The sequence below is a fragment of the Hemicordylus capensis genome, chromosome 5 (assembly GCF_027244095.1).
Source record: "Hemicordylus capensis ecotype Gifberg chromosome 5, rHemCap1.1.pri, whole genome shotgun sequence".
NCBI lineage: Eukaryota > Metazoa > Chordata > Lepidosauria > Squamata > Cordylidae > Hemicordylus > Hemicordylus capensis.
Genome location: NC_069661.1, coordinates 112,544,942 through 112,572,668, shown reverse-complemented (window position 1 = coordinate 112,572,668; position 27,727 = coordinate 112,544,942). Strand labels below are relative to the sequence as shown.

The following is a 27,727-nucleotide window of genomic DNA, read 5'->3' as shown; positions in this document are numbered from 1 at the left end:
AATAGCAAGTGGGGACAGGTTTAGATAGTCCCCCCCCCCGCACATCTAGAAAACCGCTCCCCCTATGTGCACACACACACACACACACACACATGCTGCAGCTTTTTTTGTGTTAAAAAGGGTGGGTAGGGAAGCTTGTTTTTCATTCCACAAAAAAGTAAGATATTGCTTTAAGTTAGCCAAGATATATGGGAAAGAAACCTGTTTAATTTAGTGGAGTTGTGCTTGGTGTTCACTAGTATCTGGGGAAGCAGAAAACAAACATTCTTTTTTATAACGTCGAGCTATTATTCTTTAACTTGGTAATGAAGAAACATTAACAAGAGGTGAACACCTGCAAAATGGCTTGCTTTATTACCTTGTGTCCAAGTTCTTTTGATGTTTAAAAGCTGGAATTTGCAAGTCTAGATGTAAAACCTACTGACTGAAAGATCACTTTGATAAAATTACCAAATGAGATTACCAATGGTCACATGACCATTCTGGTTTCTAAATGTACATGTTGTATTCGTCACCTTGGTATCCTATCCTTTCTTCAGTTAGCTCAGGCAGTTATATGCTGCATTGTCCCATTTTTTTCTTTACATTAACCATCTGAGGTACTATATGTTGAGAGAATGAGTTGTTGAAGGCTATGCAACCCTGCCATGAAGCACAATGAAGCCGATGGCTTCAGGTAGCAGATGGTGGGCCTGTTCTCAGGGCCAGCACAGTAGCACCGTCACTGCACACACACCCCTCCCATGGATGGCCTGGAATGAAGGCAAAATGGTGCCATGCTGCTTGTCCTCTTCTCAATAGGGAAAGGAAGAAAGGGGGAGAGATTTGAAAGGTGGAAGGAAGTGGAGGGGTGATTTTAATGAGAGAGAAAAGGGAGGGGTACCTCCCTTACAATCTTACAAGTGTAAGATTAAAATGAGCCTACAATTTTAATTCATAAAATATGCCTCTGCTATCAGGTTTGAGAGAAATTACGTTATGGCCATATCTACTTTACAAATGTATAAAGTGTAACAGCTTCCCCCAAAATTATCCAAGGAATTGTAAGGGATGCTGAGAATTCTATTTTAGAGATTTTAATTCTTCCCTAGCCCCACCACACACACAGGGTTGGTTTGGATGGTCACACAATCTGGATTGGAGCGTACCAAGAACACAACTGCCTTGACATAGCTGGAGGATATCCTGAGGGTATCCCTTCATCAAATGAAGGGGGTGCTGATCTGAATCACCCCTCTACACATACTCCAAAACTCTGTTTAAACAGTTGTCCAAACCAGCTCATTGATCACTACAGTTCTCATGATTTCCTTTGAGAAAGGGAATTACAGTTTTAAGGCCAAACACCACATGATGTTAAAAACACAATTTCTCTTCAATCCTCCGCTGCTTCTTGCCTCAGTAGGAAAGCAGCCCTTAGTGTGGCTGGGTAAAAAGCAACCTAAGGATGGGCTGATCTTCATCTGGACTGCAGTGCAAGGGGAAAAGTTTTCCTCTCCTCCCAAGCCACAATCCTGCTCAGGATCTCCTCAGAGCTGCTGAGAGAGAGAGAGAGAGAGAGAGAGAGAGAGAGAGAGAGAGAGAGAGAGAGAGAGAGAAGAGTGAAGCACAATGATACATTTAGCATCAGCACTGGAGGCATTCAACTCAAGAGATGCCAAATAAATAAGAGAAAACTGAGGGGCATTAGTGACTCCATTGAGAAAAAAACCTATTTTCTTCCATTAGTGACCTTAAGTGGTGCAGTGGGGAAGTGCTTGACTAACAAACAGAAGGTTGCCAGTTCAAATCCCCACTGGTACTAAATCGGGCAGCAACGATATAGGAAGATGCTGAAAGGCATTCATACTGAGCAGGAGAGGCAATGGTAAACCCTTCCTGTATTTTACCAAAGAAACCACAGGGCTCTGTGGAGTTGAAATTGACTCGACGAGTTGAAATCAACTCGACGGCACATTTTACCTAGTGACCCCAAAGAACCAAGCCTGCTACAGACACCAACTTGGTTTCTGCTTCTTGGCCACACTCCAGCAGGACAGAATGTTGAGAGAATGTGATCAAATGTTGGAAACTGACTTCTGTTTAGAGAGGTTGTGTTTATAAATTGTGTTTTTACAGCCAGTTTTTCTTGTTGTAGGTAAAGCAGCAGGGGACATTTTCAAAGATGGCTCTGTGTTGTCAAATCCTGTTGCGGGCCTAGTGATTGGTGTTCTAGTGACTGTAATGGTTCAGAGCTCCAGCACCTCGTCATCCATCATAGTCAGCATGGTGTCCTCTTCGTGTAAGTTAACCCTTCAAGGGATTTAGGATTTGTACGGATCACCTTGAAAGTACCGTGCAAGATATTGGGGGAGGGGGAAGGGGAAGAAGGGATAGTGGAAAGAAGTCTGTATACCATGTCAGAAATAGATCATAGAATGTTTATTTGAAATAAGGCACACTTCATGGAATTTCCCATTTTGTGAAACTCTTTAAAGTTACAGGAGGCCTCTCAAGGTCTGGACTTGGCAATCCTAAGTAGGACTGAACTCCTTGGAGAAATTGTCTTCTGCAGTTGCAGCACATTCAACCCATGCAACAGCCAGCCCCAAGTATGAGGGTGGGAAAGCTGTCTCTTCCAGTCTAAAGTAGAAGACTTACTTAGCAGCCGCATGGAAACCTGAATATATATAATAATTCTGACAAATTTTATTCAAAAGCAAGCCCCACTGAGATCATCTTTATACGTATCTCAAGGACCATGGTTACTACTGTCTATGGTTGTTGCCAAGTTGGTATAACGACTTCTATCCACATGGTTTCCCTAATAGCATGTTTAGCATAGCAATATCACACCAATGATTTGCATGAGTAGTTTGGTGCATTTAATAATATGGGCAGGAGTCTTTAAAGGGATCTGGCCAGCATGGGAATAACCTTGGGCAAAGTGATAATTGCACTGTTGGGATACAAGTCAAGGAAGATTTTGGGTTAATGAGACTTATTCTCAAGTAAGTATGTACCCTCTTAGGAACTAAAAATTGCCATTAACAGCCAGACATGCCACTTTTTATATTAATTTATACAGTATTTTTAGCTGAGAACTACCTTGACCATAAGTGTATATTTGTGAAGTTTGGGGTCCTTGGGGTTGATTTCTATTGAATTTGAGAGTGCGCAGAACATAGGGATAAATATAAAACCCACACAGTAATTAGACGCTAAAATCATATCGTATTCTGATGATGCTTTATGTAAAACAAGCATTTTAAACTCCATACTCCTGTTACTTTACATGCTAAATCCAGATGCCAAAGTCATTAGGTGGTTCAATGGTATTGTAAATGCCAGCACGCCCCATCCTTTCCATTGTTCACCTCTTATTCTATTTTTATTTTTCAGTATTGACTGTTCAGCATGGGATCCCAATCATCATGGGGGCCAATATTGGAACTTCAGTCACAAACACCATTGTGGCCCTCATGCAAGCTGGAGACAGGAACGAGTTTAGAAGGTACCAATGCGTCAATCTTAAGCCATAACCAAAAAACAGGAGCAGGTACACCTGCACAGGACATCACAAAAGAAAAAGGAGCACCAACACTACTAAGAATTATATAAATAAGAATATTTTGATATAACAGGAAAATAAACCAGAAAGGCCTGACAATCCACATAGTGTCTCAGCATTCTAGAAGCCCATGTATCCTGAGAAATAAGTATAGAGATGATCATTATATCATAACCCACCTCGAGTTTTAACAAATATATATATGTACTGATAAATATATAGGTCTATAGAAAGATCAGTCTCAAAGTGTTTGCTGATCTATAAAATTTTCTTAGGATGAATTCCACTGTTACATACAAATATTGTTCCAAATAGTCTATACAAATTTATCTGCAATTTTTGACAAATTTATTTATCATTGGTGCTCCTTTTTCTGTTTCTTTGATAACATTAAGCTATCGCTTTTGGCTTGCACATCAGCCTTCTTCCAACATTGCTGTCCTGGCACATTGGCAAAGCCAGCACATAGCCAGAGTGCTCACTCACAGATCAACAGGGGTGCTAGCAAGGGAGGGTAGGTCATAGGCCAGTGCTGAGCAAAGGCTGAATTGGGGCTGCTGAAGAAGGTAGGTACTGGGCGCCAGCAGAATCTGGAACCAAGTAGCTGGTTGGGTCAGGAAGCAAGAGCTGAGGAGGTAAGGACCCTGCTGCTGGCTGGATCCAGGAGCAAGGGGGAGCTGGTGACAGGGCCAGCAAGAGCTGCTGTTCCCGCAGTGAGCAGGCTACACTGAGAGGCTTATAAAGTTGAGGCTTGGAGAGCAGAGGCTAATGAGGCATTTGTCTAAGGTTCTATAACTACTACTACTACTACTAATAATAATAATATACCGCTTTTCAGTAGAAGTTATCAAAGTGGTCTTCAGAGACAAAGTAAATAAATAAAATGGCTCCCTGTCCCCAAAGGGCTCACAATCTAAAAAGAGACACAAGATAGACACCAGCAACAGCCACTGGAGGGATGCTGTGCTGGGGTTAGGTAAGTGGGGCTGCTGGCAGGTGCGGCTGCCTACCTGCTAGCTCACAAGCTGAACTCCTTTGGGGTGTGCATGAAATGGATTTTGCATTTTGTTTTGAGCTCAAAATGAAATGCAAAATGCTTGAAATGTTTCATTGAAATAGTGGCCAAGCTGGCTGTTTCAACGAAACAAACTCGAATGTTTTGAGCGTTTCAGCCAAAAGGAACAGTGGGGAACTTGAAACACCCCATGGTCCCCCATGGGCAGCTCCTAGGGACACCAAAGTGGGTTGAGTGGTGGGGCATTATGGGCGTTTCCTACCACCCAACCCACAAAAGAAATGGGCAAGCATAAGTGAGAGATTTAATTGATTTGAATGGATTAAAATGGTTGTCTTTAATCCTTCAAAAGAGAGTGTAGTATTTCTTAATGTATTCTTCCGTGTTGAAGAACATGGCAGGTCCCAAAACTGACTAGCCTTCATAACAGCATATTTGTGGAATAGCAAATCCAAAGCAATATTAAGTAGTCATTGCATGGTGGAAGGAAATGGGGTTAACAATCTGCCCCCCACTCCACCATATGAGATTCGACTATTGCTTGGCTATGACTCCTTTTTAGGACAGGGTTTGGATTTAGTGGCTCACGCTGTGCAGTAAGCCACTGGTGCTTGCTGCCTCTTGAGCACTATAAACCTTGCTGCCATGGCTTGCAAAATCTGGGAGGCTCCATGCCTACTAAGGAATCTGTTCTCTCATTCCTGCTGCTACGCCCATTATTCCCAATGGGAGTAGCAGCAGGAGGGCGAGGCACTCCTTCCGAACCACAGAGCCTCACTGCCTTTGTAAGCTGTGCTAGCTGGGTTTACAGTGCTGCGTAGGCAGCTAGCAAGCCCATTGCTTAGATAGGTGGCTCATTGCACGGTATGTGCACCAGTAACATGATCTGGCTTTTATGGCTCAAATCCTGTTTTCAAACTACGATCCGGACTTTGGGGTTCTTCAGACATTTGCTGGGGTTCCTCAATGAGAAGATCAGTAATGATGGGTGAACATTCAAAAAAGACAGCTTCTCAACCACTACTGATCTTCCTCTGAAATGGAAGAGGACTCATTGTTCCAGAGCAGAATTCACTGAAGGAAGGTAGTAAATCTGAAAACTCCCGATCTAGAAGACCAGGGTTTTTGGATGTAAGTTGCTAGCAGGTGGCAACTAACCAGGAATTATTGCCCACTTCTCTGCATCAAGGTTAAAATTAAACTTGACATTCATCTTATCAACTGCAGTGTGTGTTTGTTTGGCTTGCTTTGGACAAATTCTACTAAAAAGTATTTTCAGGATAAACATTGTGACAAACAATGGGAAATGCCTTCATATGTCTGGTAAAAACACCATCTTTAGCCTGATTCAGACATTAAGCTGCATGAATATGCAGATGTCTGTACACTCGTACCCATGTTTGTGTGAGTGACTCTACCTGTGTTCATCTCAAAAGTGAACCTGGATACAGGCCTTTCAAATACATGATACAGATAGGAAGTGTACTTCTGTACCTGTGCTCAGCATAACATGTGAATGACTGTACCTGTGTACAGATTAGGGATGGGCCCGGACCGGTCCGGAGGCAATTGTAAAGGCCTCCAGACCGGTCCGGACCTGGGTGGTCCGGTTCGGGTGGAGGGGTGCCTTTAAGAGCGGGGGGAGGGTTTACTTACCCCTCCCACCGCTTTCCCACTCTGGCGCCGTAATTTCAGAAGTAATTGGGGCGGCATGATACCTCCCTGCCGCCCCTTCCCCACTGTCGCTATTAAAAACTCCCAGGAGTCCTTTGCACTTGTGACGTGCGCGCGTGCAAAGGACTCCTGGGAGTTTTTAATAGCGACAGCGGGGAAGGGGCGGCAGGGAGGTATCCTGCCGCCCCAATTACTTCTGAAATTACGGCGCCAGAGTGGGAAAGCAGTGGGAGGAGTAAGTAAACCCTCCCCCCGCTCTTAAAGGCACCCCCTCGTGCTGGACCGCAGTTTGGCGGTTCCGTGCACACCCCTAGTACAGATCTGTACCTGTGTACATTTGTTGTTTGAGTGTTGAACATAATGTGTCAATGGGCCTTTTGTCTCAGGTCCATCTGACTCCAGTCACAGGACAGTAAACTTTGTGGGAGGAGTGTGTGTGTGAAGCTTCCCAGTGGTCTTATTCAGGTGAATGAACTCCGGGTGACCTGGATTGTTCTTGTATCAGGATGATTGCAACACCTCATGTGACCTCCTTCTGTTCTCCTCCCCTCACTTTAGTACTGCTTCTGGTTGTGTTGTGAGCTGGGTCTGAGAGACAGACATCATAATGGGATGTTCTCAATTAATTTCACGGATAGCACTTTGTGCAATAATAGCACTTTACAGTCCTAGCAATATAGCAACTCTGTAAAAGAAGATCATTATTAATCTTTTATTAATAATTAATATGCTATCGGCTTTGTCTCAGAGAGGAGAGCTACTAACTTACCTGTTGACTGCATTGCTCATTAGTGATTGATTAGGAGCTGAATTTGCATCTTCCCAGGTCTAATTATATCCACTGAATCACACTGTCCTTTGTTTACAGTTCATTAGTAGTTTGTTGGGAAATATAATCTATTCTTTGTTTGCAAGAGCAGGAAAAAAGTTCAGGAAATGGGGATCAACATGCTTTTCAACAGGAAATACAAAATCCTAACGTGTTTTCAGCTGGGGTGCTCTACATCAGGCAACATTAAGAATAGCACGCGCGCTCTCTCTGTCTCTTCCAAAGTACTGTTACACCCCTCCTCTCTCTCTCTCTCACACACACACCCTTCCTTTAGCTGGTGGTGACTAGCCATACTATAAGAAACTTGAGCACTGAAGGGACAAAGGGAGGGCAGATTTGTGTGTGTTTGAGAGAAGGCGAGAGGGTGTGGCTTGGAAGAAACTGAGGCAGAGAACGAGCGAGCGAGCTGTGAGTTAGCTGAGAGCATTTTGGTGGTCTAGCAGGGCCTCTGACTGGGCCTCTGATGTGGTTTAGTGGATCTGTTGCCTTGTTAGACTGTCTGCTGCTTGCCTCCACATATGCTCTACTAACTTGTGTATTGTAAATACAGCTGATATGACAAAAATGATGTAAGCCTACAGTGTGCTCTCCTCCACGGGAAGCCAAACCCAAGTAGCACTACCCCTGGAGTTTCATCATTCAGAGAAGGGGGAGCATACAACAATATGTCTTTATTGTGCCCCGACAAAGATCACCACAGTATGAAATAGATCCTTTCTATTAAAATAATTTTAATTGCCCCACTTATTGAACTTATAAAAATGATCTTTGGTTACGTGGGTTTACTCTTTGGGCTTATTATGCTTTTTCTGCAGGGCCTTTGCTGGAGCTACAGTCCATGATTTCTTTAACTGGCTTTCTGTGTTTGTGCTGTTACCCCTTGAAGTTGGCACAGGCTATCTTTATCACCTCACAAACGTTATTGTAAAATCATTTCGATTTGAATCTGGAGAAAATGCTCCTGAACTACTGAAAGTCATCACTGATCCTTTTACCAAACTTATCATCCAGGTAGGCTCTTCTCTCAGTTAGCTGATATTTGCAAAACCATCTTTAGTTGATCACTGCTGCTTTGGGCCTAGTATAGTACTATAGTAGAAAAGGCTCTTTGCAGATGTTATTGATATTCTCATGTGCTGGAATCTTGTATTTGAAAAATGTGCTACTAAAAATGTGCAAAACAATTGCCTTCCTAATGGTGATAACTTGACCAAAGGTGTGTAGTATTGCAAAGGTGTGGGGGGGGGAGGGAGAGCGAGCAGGTGTGCTCTGTCTACACTGCCCGGTTATGCTGGTTTTATGCCAGTTTAATTGCCAAGGCTTCAGCCAAAGAATTCTAGGAATTAGTAAGAGGCTGAAAGTTGTGTTCGGGATCCCTAGCGTCTCCTTCATCACCCTCTCCCAGGATTTTGATCCTTGGAGTTCTCTGGGGAGCAGGACTGCCTTTGTTTAACCATTTAAATCTGTAGTGTGGAAGACTGTTAAAATCTGTATAAGCACATTAAAAAATCTGTAGTTTTGTTTGTAGATTTGTAACTGTGGCTTCCAATTATCTGATAACTTAGGAGACACACAGTCCTGACTTCTGTTTGATCACAATATTACAGGGGAAATCGACAGTCTACTGTAGTAATGCTCACCCAGTTGCTTTTAATCTAAAGCAATTATTATTGTTCATTGTTCCAGGTTAAGCTGGCTCTTAACTTCTATTGTGTCAGAAGTACAATTCTGATTAACACAGTGGTGTTAGTACAGTATACAGAGAGGTCCCATATATTGCATTGTGACAGCACATCTGATGTTCTGTGTACATAGAGGCATATTATCACTCCCCCTGTGGAGTCCCTCACAGTGAAAATTAGACCACCAGCATTACAAGTATTCCCTAGGGCGTCATCTTAATCTTTAGCGCAGGACTGAATGGCAGCCATTCACCTTTATATCCTCAGGAACATAGTGTCCTCGGGAACATAAGATGGGGAACCAAATTTGCTCTCTCTTGGTGATCCCAATTTCAGAAGAAGAGTGGTTTTGTCCCACTCTCAGCAAGCTTGCTAGTTTTTAGCTCCGTGATCTACTTTGTCCCACATAACTCAGCAGAAACCATTGAGAACTGACATGAGCTGAGAGCATTTGTATCGTATCTGCTTAGCCCATTACTTGGTCATGCTAGAGTGTGACAGAGAGAGAACTCAGGAACTAAGTAGTATAGGATACAATAAATCAACCCCTTTTTCTGTGTTCTTTTTTTAATAGCTCGATAAATCAGTAATAGATGCAATTGCTTTAGGTGATGGATCAGCAAAAAACAAAAGCCTAGTGAAAATGTGGTGCAAAACTAAAACTGACCTGGTGAGTATTGTATTAAGATGTTGTTTCAATACAGATAAGATATTGCTGCATCATTAAGTACCGTAGCTGGTTTTCCTTGACTACGAATCTGGCCATGTCTCCAAATGATAATGGACTATGATTTATTCAGCCCCATGGGAATCCTGAAACTGACTTTTCCCCCTTTTAAAACAGTATAAATATTGCAGTGGGGTATCATGCCATTGCTTTAGATCTACTGAAATCGGGATATATCAGACATAAATTTGATCGAAGCTGAAGAATACTGAACCGTATGGAAATCCTTGAGTTTCTTCAATTGTTTATGGATTTATTGTTTGGATTCATTGTTTGCCATAAAAATAGCATTTGTATGATGCCCACATACATTATCTCAGTAATCTTCACAATAGCCTGAAAAGTATAGCTCTATTCAGATGTTAGAGAATAAAGCTTTCTAACATGTTTATGGGTGCCAAAGTGGGTCAGAAGTCTTATCCCAATGTGAAGCCCCCTAGATTTCACCACTCATGGTTGAGATTCTTTGCATAGGGAAGTGCCATAAACATGATGGCCAGTGTTTCCATTATCTGAAACCTGGATCGGCCCAGGCTGTTAATCACAGAAGCACCAACCATCATGTTTAGGGCACTTTCCTATGTAGATAATCACTTTCGTAACCATGAGCGACAAAGTCAAGGGAGTAAGTGATACACCAGGGCGGGACTTCCAACCCACTTTGGCACCTGTAAGCGTGTTGGAAAGCTTTTTCTCTAATAGGGCTTATTATTATCCCCATTCCAGAATATCTTTTGTTATTATGAGTAGGGAAATAGACAGACATGGGTTTCTGCAGAGTATTTTCCAGGGTGTTTGTGTACAAAGTCTGTAGTCCTAGACCCACTTACATTGGCATAAGCCTCATTGAATTCAACAGGACTGACTCAGTTGGGGGCGGGGGGCAGCTGCCTCCCTTGCCCGCCCCCCCGGAAGTCCATGGAGAGAGGGCTCATAACTGAAGGTCTCATAATTTCCACCACCTTAGTGAATTGGTTGTTGCAGTGCTTTAAATTTCAGAAGAACCATAATAGGTCCTAAGTGAACAGGGTAGTCTTGATTTTATTGGTCTGCTTTGTATGTTGATATCTAGACTGAAATGAATGTCACAGTTCCGTCTTCTGAAAACTGCACATCTCCACACCTTTGCTGGAACAGTGGAAACTTGACCTGGACCATTAAAAATGTATCCAGCACCGAATATATTGCAAAATGTAAGGGGAAATGCTGCTTTCCACACTTTTAAGGTTTTATAATACACTTGTTGCATTTTCAGAGCAAGAGAATATCACGAAATTATGAGTAAAACAAAGATTGGGTCCTTAAGCCCACATTATTCTCTACAATCTTGGGAAAAGAATTACTGAGACCTGTGTGCCCGCTGTGCCACCATTATCAATCCCCTTGCTGTAAACTCTTTCCACAAAGATGGAGTGTGCAAATGCTTGGGGCACTGTCATCTTTCTATAGGACTGATGCAAATACAGCAGGGGTATCATTCTTGTAAGCCTGCCTCTACAAAGGCAGTGGTGACACTGTGTGTGTGGGAGAGGGGGAGGGAGAGGGAGAATGAATAATCCTTTGTGGGGCAAATTTCCAGCCGTAGAGACCAGGACAGCCTGAGGTGATGGTCCATCTCAGAAACTAGTTGTAATGATGAAGGGGTGGGCTGGGACTGACATTCTGCCTGTGCCTGATCTAAGGTGCCACCATAATGTACGTTAAGCACATGTTTGCCCTGTTTGCAGATAAAGTGGAGGGGGGCTACGTTTTACTCCCAAAGGAACATGTTGGAGAGAGGAGCAACACCTACTCCACTCCCTCACCTCCACACTGCTGCTTTTAAAGGAGAGCTGGTCTTGTGGTAGCAAGCATGACCTGTCCCCATAGCTAAGCAGGGTCTGCCCTGGTTGCATCTGAATGGGAGACTTGACGTGTGAGCACTGCAAGATGTTACCCTCAGGGGATGAAGCTGCTCTGGGAAGAGCATAAGGTTTCAAGTTCCCTCCCTGGCTTCTCCAAGATAGGGCTGAGAGAGATTCGGTGCAGGCAGGAATTCCTGCCTGCAACCTTGGAGAAGCCACTGCCAGTCTGTGAAGACAATACTGAGCTAGATAGACCAATGGTCTGACTCAGTATATGGCAGTTTCCTATGTTCCTAAGTGCAACAATGAAGAGAAGGGGTGGGCTTTCCTCCCCCACTTATTTGGTATAAAAAGTAGGACCACCTTTCCCACTTTATAAATGAGCAGAGCAATGAGCAAACCATGTTTAACAAATCTCTGGTTCAACCCTAAGGCAGTAAAGCAAATTAGCATCTGATACTGCTTTTTGAAAATGGGCTTTGCAACACATTTAGCCAGCAGGCAGAATGCTGGCATACTGAGTACGAATTCAGATGCTACTGCTTTTGTGTCGATGCTGCCCGAAAGCTCTTCCCAGTAGTGGTAATTGTGAAAATGTTCACATTGTATGTGTCTGCCCCAGAACCAACAGCTCCCAGGAAAGTTTTTAGTGTTGGTGTATTTTGGGTGATATACACAGTAAGAAATTTTAAGTATAATTGCTTAAATGTGAGGCATTGCTGTGAGGAAAAGGTATTTGGTCACACCCACAGTGGGTTGATAATAATCCTTGCCCTGTGTCTAGAGAGCAAATGAAAATGAAGAAAAGCATGGACTTTACTCCTCACAATAGGAAAAATGTTAAAACAACAAAGAAGATTTTATTGCCCAGTTAACCTATTTTCCCCCTTCTTGTCTCTAGGTAGGCATATTTTTGTAGGAACAAGCCTCCCAGATCTTGCTGTTGGACTCATCCTGCTTGCATTTTCTTTGCTTGTTTTATGTGCTTGCTTAATACTGATTGTAAAGTTACTCAATTCTGTACTGAAGGGACAAGTGGCAAATATTATCAAGAAGACACTCAACACTGGTAACTATCACTTCTCTGGTTTTTTAAAACATAATAAATACAACACTTGCTGCTAATATTGAGCACAATCTACCAGGAATGTCTCCAGTGAAATTAGTGAATAGTGGTTAAAGATACACTCAGTGGGCTGCATCTTTTGTCTGTACTTGTGTATTAGTGAAAATAGAAAAGCATTTCGAGCAAACACGGGGGGATAATGGAATGGGGGGAACAGATGTTCCTGGGGTGAGGGGGATACCACGGCGCTCCATCACTTCCCACTCCATTATCCCTCCTTCCCCCCACCATGCATCTGGCCGTCGTGCTGCCCCCAGAGCACTACCCTGCATCTGCCGTGCCCCTTCCCCCTGTGTCTGCACGCTGATGCAGGGGATGTAGCTGGTAGTGGGCACAAATGCATGGCCCTCTCGCCCTCCCCAGTGAATGAATCATTGCTTCATTGGTTGGGTGTTTCCTCTTCTCGCTAGTAGCCCATCGCAGGGCCACCACCCAGCTTGCTGTTCTCTCAGTTATAGACTGCCACATACCTAAACCATTTGAAACAGGCTTGGCCCAAGTCTTAACTGGCTGCCATTACCAGGGATTGCCCAGGGATTAAGTTATAAAGTGTGGGGAAAGTACACCTGAAGAGCAAGGATTCATGTTTGACTTAAATAACTGCTGGGAATGAATTGTGACATACTAGACCTCTCTGCCCAGTTGGTTTTCTAAGGTTAGAATTGACAGTATATATAGGTCAGCCCTTCCATGAGGCAGGGTGAGGTGGTTGCCTCAGGCATGGGCAGAGGGGGCGGCAAACCCATGCCACTATGGGCCTCCCTGCCACCCACTCCCGTTCTTCACTCCACTGGGACATGCTGTTCATTTTCCTGTCTTGACTACCTCTAAAGGCAACACCTCCTACGCTTCTGTTTTTCAGATTTCCCATTTCCATTTTCTTGGCTTACTGGATACCTGGCTATGCTAGTGGGAGCTGGCATGACCTTCATCGTTCAGAGCAGTTCTGTGTTCACATCGGCTATTACACCACTTGTTGGTAAGTGAAGTGTTATATGGAGGTCTTCCAAGTAAGGTTCTGGTTTTCGGGAGGTGAGAGGGCTAGTTTTTAACTGCTGGATTTAAGTGGGAATAGGGTAATCTCAGTTTTTGTAAAATGGTGCATTTTATTTTGCGGTGTCTTTTCTTAAAACCGATGTGATATCCATCCTGAGCTTTCACAATGGAGGCATATAGAAACAGAAATGTCCCCCTGCCTCCACTCTCTCACCCATAATGACCTGTTGATTTGAGCAATGCAGTCTTTTGCTACATAGGCAATACATCCAAAACTGGAGCTTATAAACCATGGAATTTGTACACTGTACTGTATAATAATATAATACAAATATTATAGAACAATACGGAACTGGTATACTATAGTTGTGAGCTTGCTAAGTTGCCTTAGATAAAGCACAGTCTTTCAGTCTTATAGTTACTGTTGCAATAGATGGTATGAATGTGAAATGATATATCTAGAGTGCTTTGAACATGCTAAAATGCTACACCAATAACGATGTTGATGTAATTCATCCCTGATTTTTTCCCCTACCAGGAATTGGTGTTATAACCATTCAGCGTGCATATCCGCTTACTCTGGGATCCAACATTGGTACCACCACGACAGCAATTCTTGCTGCCTTAGCTAGTCCGGGAAGTAGATTAAAGTATTCCTTACAGGTTCGTATTAATTTCTGCTTTTTATTATGTGAAAACAAAGTCTTAATGAGAAAATGTGGACAATGCAAGTTTACCCTCAGCTAGGATTAGAATGTTTTGTCTCTAGTACTTTGAGGCGGTGATCTAGAGAAATCCTTAAGTATATCCTTAATTGCCAGCTTGAAGGTGCTTCTGGGCTGGCTCCACATTTCAGGGACCCCTTAGGAAACGGCCCTCCATGGATCTCTTCCACCCTGGGTTGGGCCCTGAGAGAGTTGCTGTGTTGCCACCACCACTACACAAAGATTATGGACCCTGAATTTGCCTCTGAGCAGCAGTGATCCTTCTGAGGGGCCTGGGCCCTTGGCAGTTGCCCAACAATGCCCACCCCTGAGGTCTGCCCTGAGGAGGTTCTCTGGGATGCCACCATATTGTTAACATGTTAAATGCTGAAGGGCCAACTGACATTTATGCATGTTCATGTGCAGGGCCATCTCTGGTGGGGGGTGCAGGGCTGGGGGTGAATCAGCATGTGTGTGACCCCCTTAACATTTCGTATGATTACAACATCGTACTGACTGATGACATACTGTGTAAATAGTGTGAATGAGTGAGGTTTTTGGACATGTCCAACCAGCTTGGACATATAGTGCATTTGTAAAATGTGGGTTCAAATTTTACAACAGTTATCCAACACTACCCCACATAGCTGTTAATGGGACAGGAGGCTAAACCATTGATTTGAGGAAGCCAAAGTCAAAATTAGCTACGTTATTTTCTTATTTATAGTAAGCTGTTATGTAACTGTACTGGCTTGAAACCGTTAAATAATAGCTTACCATAGATATTTCCTAGCCATTTAACTTTTACTGCTAGGGAAACGTCCTTCAAAGCAGCTGGAAGCCTAAGAAATGTGTGCTTCACATTAATGTGTAAGTGTACACATGTGTAAAGACACACATCATCTATCTTGATACACACTTCCACAACATCCCCAAATGCTATAGCTATGAGAAAGTCAAATAATACAAAATAAGCTATATATACAACAAAAGACAGGGGAATGTTAAAAGCACAACACATGCCCCTTGCTTCACAGTTCTCACTCAGACATTCTGGATTGCAAACGAATTTGAGTGTAGTGCATGTACAAATAAAATAAATAAAGTTTATTTAGGTGTTTACAGTTAGCCCTACTTTCACTAGTTGTGAGAGAACTCTTTCTGGCAGCTTTACTGCAGTAGGAAAAATTATCAAAAGTCATGAAACGAGCCACTTATAGGACTTTTTTGGGTGTGTGTGTGGAATATTTAACACAAACAATTTGTCCAAACCATTTCAATTTCAACATTCAGAGCTCTTCCACCTTGTCATATATCTGTGCCCAATATCAAAGCCCTATGCTAAGTCATTCCAGGTGATCTAAAGGGTGGGGCAAGAAGTGGGGTGCTTTTACCCTTTTTTATGAAGGCAAAGGGCAGATTCCTCCACATGGGAGTAAAATGATGGGGGGGGCTTCAGTTCCAGAAATTTTTGTAATTTTTTGCCATGAAACAAGCCACTTATAGGACTTTTTAAAAAAGCTTTTTAGAAAAAATTCAAAAAAAATATTAAACACAAATAATTTGTCCAAATCATTTCAATTTCAATATTCAGAGCCCTCCCACCCTGTCCTGTATCTGTGCCCAATATCAAAGCCCTATAGGAAGCCATTCCATAAATATACAAGGGGGAGGATTATGAAAAAAAGGGAAATCCCATACTTTCCATTCCTGGCTCTGAAGAGGAGGAAGGAAGGCTCTCAGCACAGCCCAGGGCTGCAGGGCAAAGAGAGCAGAGGGTTTGCCCAGCATTACTCTGCCCCACATAATCAAACACACCCCTTCGCCACCTTCCTCCTGCTCTCACTGCCTCCCCATGAGCAGGAATGGAGGAGAGAGACAGAAATCTAAAGGAATGCAGCTGCCAATAGAAAATGCTTGAGCTTCACCTGGGAAGAAGAACTAAATCAACACAGCAGGAGAGGAAGAGTCCTTTGGTCCCTCCCTTTCCTCCCATTTGCTTCTATAGGAAAGTGGATTCCTTTACTTAAACCTTAGATGGACGACACTCACCAGGGAAACAGGCAGCAGCGCTAGCCTTTTCATGAAGACTAGAGAAACAGATTAGTGCAAGCATTTAAGAGTTGGAAGCTCCACCCACCTGCTGAACAGCTGAGAGTCGGGTAGGGGAAAGGGAGCAGTAGCAGAGTCTCTCTCCTCTCCTGCAGGGAGCCTTTAGCAGGCAAGTCTGCATGTGGCTCCTGCAGGCTGTAGAGCTACAGATCAGCCGAGCTGGGGGAGGGGAAGGAGGTTAATTTTTTCAGGGCAGGCTGCTCCCCTTTGGGCAGGCTGCTCCCAATTGCTCTGGTCGCCCAGCCCTAGGGTCGGGCCTGATCATGTGTATCATTTCTCCAATGTTTCTTCTTTAGTCAAAAGCAGCCTTTAGGGTTGCAACTTTCAGTGGAGAAATGCTGGAGGCAAAGGGGCTACTTAATTCTTTCATCTTCAGCTGTTTCCCACCCAGAATGGCTTCCTTCTTATTGCTTTTTGTCCCAAAGGGGCACAAAATATCCATACCACCACCTTCCTGCCATTCCTCCACTGAAATGCTAAGCCAGAAAAAGGTGGCAAAAAGTTAGACATGGCTGTGTGCCACATGTAATTTGGCCCTTAAGTATTTTGAAATAATGGCATCTATATTTAGTGGTTCCTTACTTGTTTGAAATATCGGCTATCAGCTGACTTAATGCCCATTGAACTAAAATGTTTGTAGTAAGCAAGCCCACCACCTTAAAGGCTATGGCTGTGTCTAGCACTTTCTTTAAGCAAGGAATGGCAGCTACTGGGAATGAGAGCGACTAGAATATAATTTATATACGCTCTATGGATGATCATGGTGGCATCTCTTAGATTCTAGCAGCTGTGATGGCTTGGTTGTTTCAGGAGTGAGTTTTGGGCTTGCGTGCTTCCTTCTCCTCCTCCTCTTATACACTCTGATACTTTTGATTCATGTACTTCCTATTTAGTGCAAGCCATGCTCTCCAAACCAGAATTGGAAACATGGTTTGAATGTGATTTCCAATTCTGGTTTGGAAGGCAAGCACAAACCATAGTTTACTTTTTCAGATATAAAAGCAAACTGCAGTTTATTCTAAAGAGGAACTGAAAAAGTGAATTAGAGTGTGTTGGTGAAGATGGAGGATAATATAAAATGCTTACAGTTTGCTTCTGGTTCTCCTTTACAGAAAAAAAACATCTTTAACTCATTAGGGGCCAAAGTAGGTGTGATGTGGGAGATCCTATTCAGTTACTTGCATGTGTTGCCTCATCAGGCAAATAGCAACTTCAATCAGGAAAATGGTGCAGCTTCAATAAATAGCCATTTCAGTCAAGAAAACAGTGCAGGGGGGAAGAATTAATCCCTCCTGCTTCATTGCACTGGTGTCCTGATAAAAATTACCTCCACTTTTGGCTGCTTTTACATTTAAATAAACAGGCGGGAGGATCTGTTCATGAGTCTCTGGCATCACATCTTGTGATGCTGTAACTAATTTTTTGGGGGGGAATTTTAAAATCTTATTTTATTTATTTATTTATTTATTTATTTATTTATTTATTTATTTATTTATTTAAATCTACCTTGAGTATAGACAGTTGCTGTTTTGTAATGACAACGAACTGTTGTATTGTGAAGTACCTAGGATCGGATGTGCTTGTATATGTTTTGTTCTGAATATGTATTCTCACTCATTTCCTGTTAATTTCAATAGGGCTTTTGTAGAATTTTCTTGTAGTTTATATTATTTGTCATGTTGAAGGTCATCGCTGGCAGGATTGTTCAATGAAGGGAGAACAAAAAGTATTAATGAAATCAGTACACACATTGTTTGAAAAATATTCTGACTATTATTTCTTGTGTTTTGCTTTCAGATTGCTCTGTGTCACTTTTTTTTCAATATTTCTGGGATTCTCCTGTGGTACCCATTCCCTTTTATGCGCATCCCAATCCGCTTGGCCAAGGGCTTGGGGAACATAACAGCCAAGTACAGGTGGTTTGCCATTTTTTACCTTCTCCTCTGTTTCTTCCTGCTCCCTTTGCTTGTCTTTGGCCTGTCAGTAGCAGGCTGGCAGTACCTTGTGGGCGTTGCTGTTCCCATCTTGACTGTCTTGATTGTGGTGGTGGTCATCAACATTCTGCAAACCAAACGGCCACAGTGGTTGCCTCCAAAGCTCAGAAACTGGAACTTCCTCCCTAAGTGGATGCACTCCTTGCAACCGTGGGATAACCTTGTAACTTCTGTAATCTCTCCTTGTGGAAGATACTGTTGCTGCTGCTGCAAATGCTGTAAAGACAAGGCAGTTGAACAAGATGTGAAAGTAAAGCCAGCAAAAACTATGGAAGTTCATGAAAACCCCGTGTGTCTGGCTGATGAAGAAAATGGTTTTTCAAACACACAAGCAGCCAAAACAAAGCAAATGGACTTGGCCATCACAGCCTTATAGCAGAAGACCAGGCTGTATGGTTTGAAGCCTCAAGGACAAAAAGCTGATGGGAAATCTAAGAGGATCGGGAAGAAGCCGAGCGGGAAATCTATGCCAGGTTCTCGCATCCAGTGAAAGGAATGCATTACAGTAGTGGTGGCCAACGTTTCTGGCAAATATGTTAACAAGTCGTCCAAACTGTTAGCTGCACATGAAGCACATATGCAGCACCAGGTGCCTTGTTTGGTCTTGCCTCTAATCTTCTGTTCTAGGGAGGAGGCAGCAGTGTAGGCCTAGCTTTGTGACATGCCCAAGCCTATGCGTCTTCCTTCTCCTGTCTAGTACTGCTACAAATTCCAACTGTCTCTGCCACGTGTGATTGGCCATGAACATATTGCTCAGTTTTTGCAAGTGAACCCAAATGTCAGGTACACAACATCTTCATGCCTTGGACTTAGGTTTAGTAGAGTCCAGGTTGTAACAACATTGAAATAGTATCTTCTCAATATGGCTTTAAAGAGCTAAGGCAAATGCCACTGTAACAAAACTCGAAAGGTAACATATGGCATTTTTTGATAACAGAAGTCTTAAACCAAACTAATTTTTATAATACCAAGGGGGGGGGGGGGATGGATGGAATTGTAATATATGGTCTCTGTCTAGCTAGATGCCACAATGTGAATATTGTTTTTCTAGAGCACTTATCCTTCCAAAGCCGGAATGGCTAGAAGACTGAATTTAAAAAGAGACAACAGTTACAGGGTTCACCCATTTTAGACCTGGCACCATTTCAGGTTTCATTCGGAGGGCAGGACAAAGAGTTTTGGAGCAGGGAGAGATTTGCATCAGGATTCAAAGGCCGGCTGCTTTTGGCAAGATTAAATTGCCAATAGTGAAAGTATTTTATAAAAGCACTTATAGTAACTTTTCATACCTCATCCTAATCAAGAGAGATATAGATGCTTCTGAAGAATAATCTCCTGAGAGCTGAAACACTGGATGGGTTCTCTCTACCCTTCCTAAACAGCACCTTTGATGGCACTGTCCATCTATTCTCTCCATCTCCACTGTAGGTGACATGAGGGTGCTGTAAACACTGCTATATGAACAATATTTTTTTAAATCAGTAGTGCCATGCAAAACTACATTCAGATCAATAAGAAGGATCTGCAGGTGACATTTGCAGCATATGCAAAAAAACACTTTTTAACATTATTGCAAGTTCTATGGACAGTGTCCAGATTACATTAGTCATGACTAAGTTCGATTTGCTGACATGTTGTGCAGTATAATGTGGGTAATTCTGAACTGTCCATGGTGCTGTGGGTGTCATTGAAAATGCTGGTGGTCTTGTGCAAGAGCATAAATACTTAAACCTTAACTTGCACAATCGTACTTCCAAAACACTATTTTCATTGGAATTAATGTCAGTAGTATTGTGGAAGTGTGACTGCGTAAGCTTTACGTAGTTGTGCTCTTTCACAAGACTGCTCATGTTTTGTTTAGACACTAGCAATGGTACGCACAGTTCAGAACTGCCTAGGTTACACTGAGCAACATGTCAACCATTGAAATTAATAGAACTTGTTAGTCATCACTAACCTGTTCCATTTATTTCATTGGTGCTTAGTCATGACTAATTTCTGCCCTGTGCCTTTTATAATTCCACTCCAGAGCAGCGTTCCCACTAACTTGTTTCATCTGTGTGCAGAATGAGTATTGTTCTGGGTGGCAGCATCAAGGCAGTGTGCGCACACGTGTATTCAGAGTGAGACCTTCCTGAATGAGATGTAAAATTAACTGAGCGACATTAAAAAAACAAAACAAAAAACACCTTGTGTGTGCAGGCAAATGTGCATGCCTTACAGGGAACACTGCTCCAGAGGGTCTGAAGGAGCTGCTACCTTCCCACTGGGTTTTTGGGAGAAACTTAAAATAACTAAACTAGAGGATATAATGGAGGGTGGAAAGTATGGAAGTGTGTGTATCATAGAACTATCGGTGTATCAGCAGCTCTGAGTGGAGAACTGAATTATCGATTGATATATCTGTCATATTTGTATTATATGCATATCACGTATATATTTTATAAAGTATTTTAAGAGGGATTTTTAAATTATGTTTATGAAAACCTATTGGGAAATTAGACATACTGTTTGTACTCTGGATGGCATTGTCTAAGCTGTAACCTCAGGGAATTTACCAGTATGAAAGGAAAATGTGTATGGGCACGAGCCAGCCAAAGATAAGCACCTATTATTAAGTCCTATTATTTTCAGTGGGACTGTTTAAGCACATAATTGAATATCTCCCGTTGAAACCAATGGGAGATAAAAAGAGCCCTGTTATGTTTGGAATCTGTCCCATAATTTTTTTAAAAATATGTGTGCAGAAGAAAATGACCTCAGCTAGCTCATGCATGTGGGGAGACTGTATAAGGATTTCAACATATGCTAACTAAAAATATAAGGTGGGACTCAGCCAAAGACTTCTAAACTACATTGTTATCAATGGGAATGTTAAGCACATGCTTCAGCTCCCCCCACACCGACCACTGAAATGAGTGAGACTTAAGACTGCGTCACTTTGGCTGGATCACGTGCATACCTGTCTCTTTGTCTTCACTGAAGTTTACAATGAAAAAAAAAAGAGCAGTTATGCAACCCAGTCCTATATGTATGTTTACTCCAAAGCAAATATCCCTGAACTGATCAGGGTAGGTTTTAATTGAAAAGCAGTATAACAATGTTTTTAGATAAATAATGCATAAATATTGTAGCCTTAGTCTAATACAAAGAGCTTTTGGCAATCCCACAATCTAATTTTAAAGAAATAGGCCTATACTGCATTGTTCCCATAAAGTTTGGGTAGTTTGGTGTCTATCTTATCTATCTGTTTGGGCCTCACTGATTCACTCAGTGACTCACTCACTGATTGACATGAAACTCCCATACCAAATCATGAAAGATAGAAACATGCCATTTTCACAGGTAGGTTCCAGCCCTTGCCCAGATGACAAAAAACAAATGGAAAATCCTGGAAAAATTGATTAATTTGCCAGAAAATGCAGAAAAACTCTCCCACCAGAAAGTCATGGGGAATGATAATTTTGAACAAACTGTGGCAGTTTTCTCAAGTATTAATTGAGACAGAAAGCCCAGACTTGCACTAAATTCCCCAGTTCATTGCACTGCAATTCATTTCCACGAAAATTGCTCACGAAATCTAAAAACACGAGAAGGCTGAGATATGAATCCATTTTTCTAAATACATAAACTTTTCTAGCAACATCAACTAGCAACAAGATAAGGGAGAGTGCATGGTCATTTTGTAGTCTAGGACCAATGCTTGCAAATTGAAAGCCCATTTTTTCTGGTACATGTTATATTGCTATAGCGTTTCACTGATTTATACAGGAAAAAATTCTATTTTATTCAGCAGCTGACACAAAGGGGACAATCCAGTCAAAGCGAAGCACTTTTACATCTCATTGGTTTCATTGGGAGATTTCAGGATGTGCTTACTTCTCTCCCATGAAATTTGATGGGACTTTATCCCATCATGCCCATATTCTTATGTGTGGTAATGTTTTTTTTAATTGCTTGCTTTTTTGATGGAGAATAAATGTGATTTTCTTCACATTTAGATGTTTTATTGATCATATTTGTCAAAAAGAATGTTAACAAACTTATTCTCAATGGAATTTTGTTTCTTGAGAAGCAAGCATGATCTATAGTCCACTCTCCTCATTTCTGGTCAATTTAACCTCTACTACCACCTCTCTTCAGGCCACCTTAATTGGCGCAGCAGGGACTATAGGACAAGCAGAAGGTTGCCGGTTCGAATCCCCACTGCTACTCTATTGGGCAGCAGCAATGTAGGAAGATGCTGAAAGGCATCATCTCATACTGCACAAGAGATGGCAATGGTAAACCCCTCCTGTATTCTACCAAAGAAAACCACAGGGCTCTGTGGGCACCAGCAGTCGACACTGACTCAATGGCACACTTTACCTTTACCACCTTTCATCAGCCATATCAATCTCTAGGATAAAATAATATCTGTAAAGCCTTCTGAAAGAAAGTGTTCTCTATCCCCATATTTGCTCTTTATAAAAGGGTCTGGTGGTCTAAAGTTAGAATACAGTTGGGCAAGATATCCTGCTAAAAAGACTGGGAAGAGGATAGGCAAAGTTATGATTACATAGAAAATATTATGTTTAAACATAATTAATAGTATTATCTGGTTGGAATTGGGTGTTTTCCTTCCCACTTTATGGACATAATATTGCTCCTAAACAGAGCTGGATGGGAGCTGTGATCAATGCATTGCACCCTGTGTATTTTAAGCCACCGTTCTTAGGCAGAAACCATTCTCTTTACTGTCAGTGGCTTAGCCGATGGCTAACATTCAGACTAACACTGTAAGGTGAATCTCACGATCAGTGAGAAGTGCCGTAATAGGGTTTGCGGGGAGAGCGGGCATAGCCCGCTCCCCCCGCAGGCAATTGGAGGGTAGCCGTGGGCGCCTGGATCGGCCACGCACACAACTGCTGGCTGCCGGTGGGGGCTGCAGGGATTGGGGGCTGCGTGGCCCCCGGAAGTTCCAGGATGCCCCACGTGAGCGCGAGGGGCATCCTGGAGAGACCCTCAATCGAGCACACGGGGCATCCTGGAGAGACCTCCGAGCCTGGGAAGCTTTTTGCCACCTTAATTGGGGGTCTACTCATGTGTCGCCCTGTGCCGCGGCAACACACGAGCAAAAAGATGAGGTTAACAGAGCGCTTACTCCGTTAACCTCAGCTAAAGGGAGGGGTATTTAGGGTGGTTAGCTGCTGGGAGCTGTGCGGCTCCCGTTGCAGCACATGATCACCGAAAAGCGGGCTAGGCTCCCTTAGCCCGCTTTTGGCCGATCGTGAGAATAGCCTCTTTGTTTGATGAAAATCACCCCTTCCCAATAGCACAATCTCCCTTTCCTTCTGAAACCTGCTGTGCCTGTGTGACCCTCAGGGACATATTTTTGGGAGACACACTAGGCTACAAAGGGAATGGGAGATAGGTGAAAATCACTCCTCCCCTGTAGCTCCAGCACATTAATCTAGATGTCAGCCACCAAATACACTCATCAGTATCAAGTGGATAAGCCTTCCCTGGACTGCACCACTTCAGTTTGCAAACATGGGAGTGTATATTTGACTGCTTTCTTATGGGTAAAATACAATTCCACCCTACACAGAGAAAAAGAGCATGTGAGGGAGAAAGCGAGGTTAACGGCCAAGTTAGATTTCATAACAGCAAATCTGGGCATTTAAACCCGGATATGATGCAATTGCATAGAAAGTGGGGTTAGTGATCCAGTTTTAGGAACAAAAGAACAAGGAGGTGAGAACCATGGAACCCGCCCCCATATGTGTTCTGTATGTGCAGAGAAGCGAAGTATTCCATTTTGCTGCCTGAAGTGGTACAATACAGGCAGGGGCGTAACAAGGCTGGAGTGGGCCTAGAGACAAAATTTTAAAATGGGCCCCTTGCGGACACACACACACACTTCATAATATATAGTCATGTGACTTGCCTCTGGGGGGGGGGCCCAAGGCATGGGGGCCCCCAGGCAGCCGCCTCCCCTTGCCTAATAGTAGTTACGCCCCTGAATACAGGACAGGCTTTACAATTTGATTATACAGGTTCTATAAATGAGTCTTTATTGAGACCCATAGACTGATTTATATCCTTGTGAATGAAGGGAAGAAAGCCACCAGGAGTTTGGCAGCATCCAGTTTAGGCCAAATCATTCCTAAGGAAGATGGTATAAGTGTTCCAGATCACCCAAAAGGCAATAAGAGTGCAGAGTGGAAATGAGTATACATAGGACATGATAGCCAATCAAAGAGACCAAAAGGCTGCTTGGGGAAAGGCACATGCCAATGACATTGGGAAAGGATATAATGTATAGATGTTTATAAGCACATACTAGAGGTCTCTGAGTCAAGATGAAGAAGTTTGGCTTCAAAAGAGAACACAGTGGGCATAACAGAAACTTGGTGGAATGGAGAAAACCAGTAGGATACCATTATCTCTGGGTACAAACTCTTTAAAAAGGGCAAGGAAGAGTATATAAGAGGATAATATAGCCTCTAAAGGGTATAGAAATCCAAAAAAACTAGAAAACCTAGGAAGATTGGACTCGTTAATACAAAATTATTGTGGGTAGTTATGCCAAGCCCAAAAGGTAATTTAGTATTTGGAGCATACTATCACACTTCTAATCAAAATGCTGAGGGTGATCTTAAGTTGGAGGAGGAAATCAGGGAAATATCCAAGGGAGAGAGTGTTATAACGGGTGATTTCAATTACCCTCACAGGATAAATTCATGTTCAGGTCATGACAAAGAAACCAGATCTCTAGATACCCTAAGGACTGTGCTTTACAACAGTTGGTCATGGAACCAACCAGAGAGGAGGTGACCCTGGACTTAATTCTAATTGGCACCCAGAATCTGGTTTGATATGTAAATGTTTTTGAACTGATAGGAAGCAATGACCATTGGATTCTCAAATTCAGCATATATGCAAGTGAAAAATCACCAAGGAAGTCCAATACAGAGACATGTGACTTCAAAGAGTAAATGTCTCAAGAATAAAGGACTAATATAAAGGAAGCTGAAAGGAGAAGTCCAGAGGGTTAAATCTCTCCAGAATGCATGGTTCAGTTGGAATATATATGATGAAGTAGGAAAAGCAGCATTGAGTTCAAGAGGATGTCAGCATGGATAATGAGTATGGTCAAAGAAGCTATGAAAAACAAGAAGGCTTCCTTCAGAAAATGGTGTGTGCCCAGCTGAGGAGAACAAAAAGGAACACAAACTGGCAAAGGATATGTAAGCTACTAATATGTTGATGCAAAAAACAAAAGACTCTAAGGAGCATATAGCTACTAATTTCAAGGTGAAGAATAACAATTGTTTAAATTGAGTGTACGAAGGTCAACAGCAGCTTGAGAACATGATGGGCCACCACTTCATGTCCCCACCATTTTTGCCACCATGCACACACGTGTTAGTGCTTCCATGCAGGGGCACACCTAGGTCCAAAAGCAGCCTGGACCTGAAGGGCTTTGGAGCTGCCTCTGCTTCCATACCCTGTTGCTGGGCACACACCCTGGTGTGATGCATCAGAAACACATTGACACAACAAACATGATTTGCCCATAGGGGACAATGGGAAACTAACATCACCCCATTATTCCCCATGGTAGGTCCTAGGGACACCAAAGTGGGTTGGGTGGTAGGGCATGATGGTTGCTACTTACTACCCAACCCAGACAAGAAATGGGCAAGCTGGCAATTTTTAAAAAGTTAGATTTAGGATTAGAATGCCCTCGAGTTGAGGCTCTATAGCTTTTAGGGGGCAAAAGGGTGAATGTTCCCCTCACCCGATTGCCCCCTTCCCCTCAGCAGCTACTGCCGCTGCTGCCGTGGCTTTTGGAAAAAATTGAAGGGGGGGACTTTCCTCTCGCCCCCTGCTGCCACCCCCAGAGACAGAGAGGCAAGGCAAAATTTGAGGAGCCACTTCTCGAATTTTGCCACCTTAGGCAGGATCCTCCTCTGCCTCTGCGCTAATCTACCACTGACTAAGGTAAAGTGGTGCATACATGGAGCCTCATTTGTAAAGCTGGTATCTTCTATATACTTAATTCACTAAGCTGTCCAAGGCCGGGGGATGCGTGGAGATGCTTGATGGAACTCTCGCGAGATTGCATGAGAGTTCTAGCCATCGCATCCTGACACTGGCAGCCATTAGTGGAGGACGGCCGCCTGGGGCAGAAGGTGAGGGGTGGGAGGGGAACGGACTGAAGGTGGTGGGGAGACAGACTGAAGGTGGCAGGGGCGGGAGGGAATGGGCAGCGGGCAAAGCCCCACTGCCTGTTGGAGACCGGGCCAGAAGGTGGGGGGTGGGAGGGGAACAGGCGGCTTTCTCAATGTATTCCCCCCCCCCAAGAGCAGCCATATGTGGGAGAGACATTTCAGGGTGGGTGGAGGTGGGGGTTTAGAATAGGAAGGGGGCTTAACTTCCTTCCACACCGATTACCTACCTCTGGTGCTGTTAGTGGAGGCGAAGCATGCAGTCTTCCATATTCTTCTTACATATTTTCCTTTTTGCAGCTTTAGCATTTTGGAGGGGGACAATTTGCATCAAGGAACAGATGTGTTTGTAGGGGGGAAGTGTTAACCCTCCCCTTCATACTGTGACTTCAGTCCAAATTAGCCCTGAACGGTGACCTTGATCAAACCACCCTCACCCTCATATGGCTGCTTCTAGGAAAAGGGGGAAAAGTTATCCTATCACAGATCTCCCACATAATATGTAGTTTGACCCTCTGCCTTCCATCTATAGTATGGGATAAAAAAACAGGCTGACCATACAGAGTTGCTGTAAGGACTATAAAGACAACATATAGAGACAACATTTCAGAAAAATGCAATATAAATTCTAAGTATTAGAGAAACTGCTGATACTGTGTGAGCTTATTGAGCCTGGTGGATTACAGAATTCAAAAACATTATGAAAATGTTGGCAAAGCAAAGGAAAATCTGAAGAAAATCTTTCCGAAAATACACCATAGTTAAATGTAAAAATCTAAGTCAACAGGTCTCTTAGTACATGCAGCTGTAGCTCAGTTTAAATAAATGGGTCTGCATAATCTGGTAATATTACAGTTAGTACTCAGAGTTCAAATTCCTCTGGCAGAGACCATTGTTGTAATTAAATGGGTGTAAAATATCCTGTTTGGCATTTGTTCAATCACTCAGGAAATGTGAAGTGCAAGATAAATAATGTTTATTACTGACCACAAATGAATTAGAAGGAATTATTTTAAACACAACCTGGCAGTACTCTGAAGCAAAGCTAGCACCACTCTCGCCCATTAGATGAGAGTGAAGATATTGCTTCCTATGGCTACTGCTAGAAGCATTCCCCCTGCAAAGGAAAATATCTAGTTTTTTTCTAATTGCAGCAGGCTTACACTAGACTGGAGCACTAGAGAGCATGAGTGCATTGCCTCCTATTTATGTAGTATTTAAACACATTTCCCCAACTTTCAGATTAAAATTACTC

General features: G+C 42.9%; 1 protein-coding gene across 7 annotated transcripts in view; it reads left to right on the top strand.

The window, feature by feature from the left end:
• The window catches only part of SLC34A2 (solute carrier family 34 member 2), a 90,245-nt gene extending 67,993 nt beyond the window's left edge, over positions 1 to 22,252 (top strand). For all 7 annotated transcript variants that reach the window (XM_053252256.1, XM_053252253.1, XM_053252251.1 and 4 more), the window contains 9 exons: positions 2,138 to 2,281; positions 3,382 to 3,493; positions 7,887 to 8,082; positions 9,328 to 9,423; positions 10,553 to 10,673; positions 12,226 to 12,393; positions 13,313 to 13,429; positions 13,985 to 14,109; positions 18,060 to 22,252. In XM_053252256.1, the coding sequence (XP_053108231.1) occupies positions 2,138 to 2,281; positions 3,382 to 3,493; positions 7,887 to 8,082; positions 9,328 to 9,423; positions 10,553 to 10,673; positions 12,226 to 12,393; positions 13,313 to 13,429; positions 13,985 to 14,109; positions 18,060 to 18,632 (1,652 nt within the window). In that variant the 3' untranslated portion in view covers positions 18,633 to 22,252. The remainder of the gene's footprint in view (positions 1 to 2,137; positions 2,282 to 3,381; positions 3,494 to 7,886; positions 8,083 to 9,327; positions 9,424 to 10,552; positions 10,674 to 12,225; positions 12,394 to 13,312; positions 13,430 to 13,984; positions 14,110 to 18,059) is intronic.
• Positions 22,253 to 27,727: the final 5,475 nt, after the last annotated feature.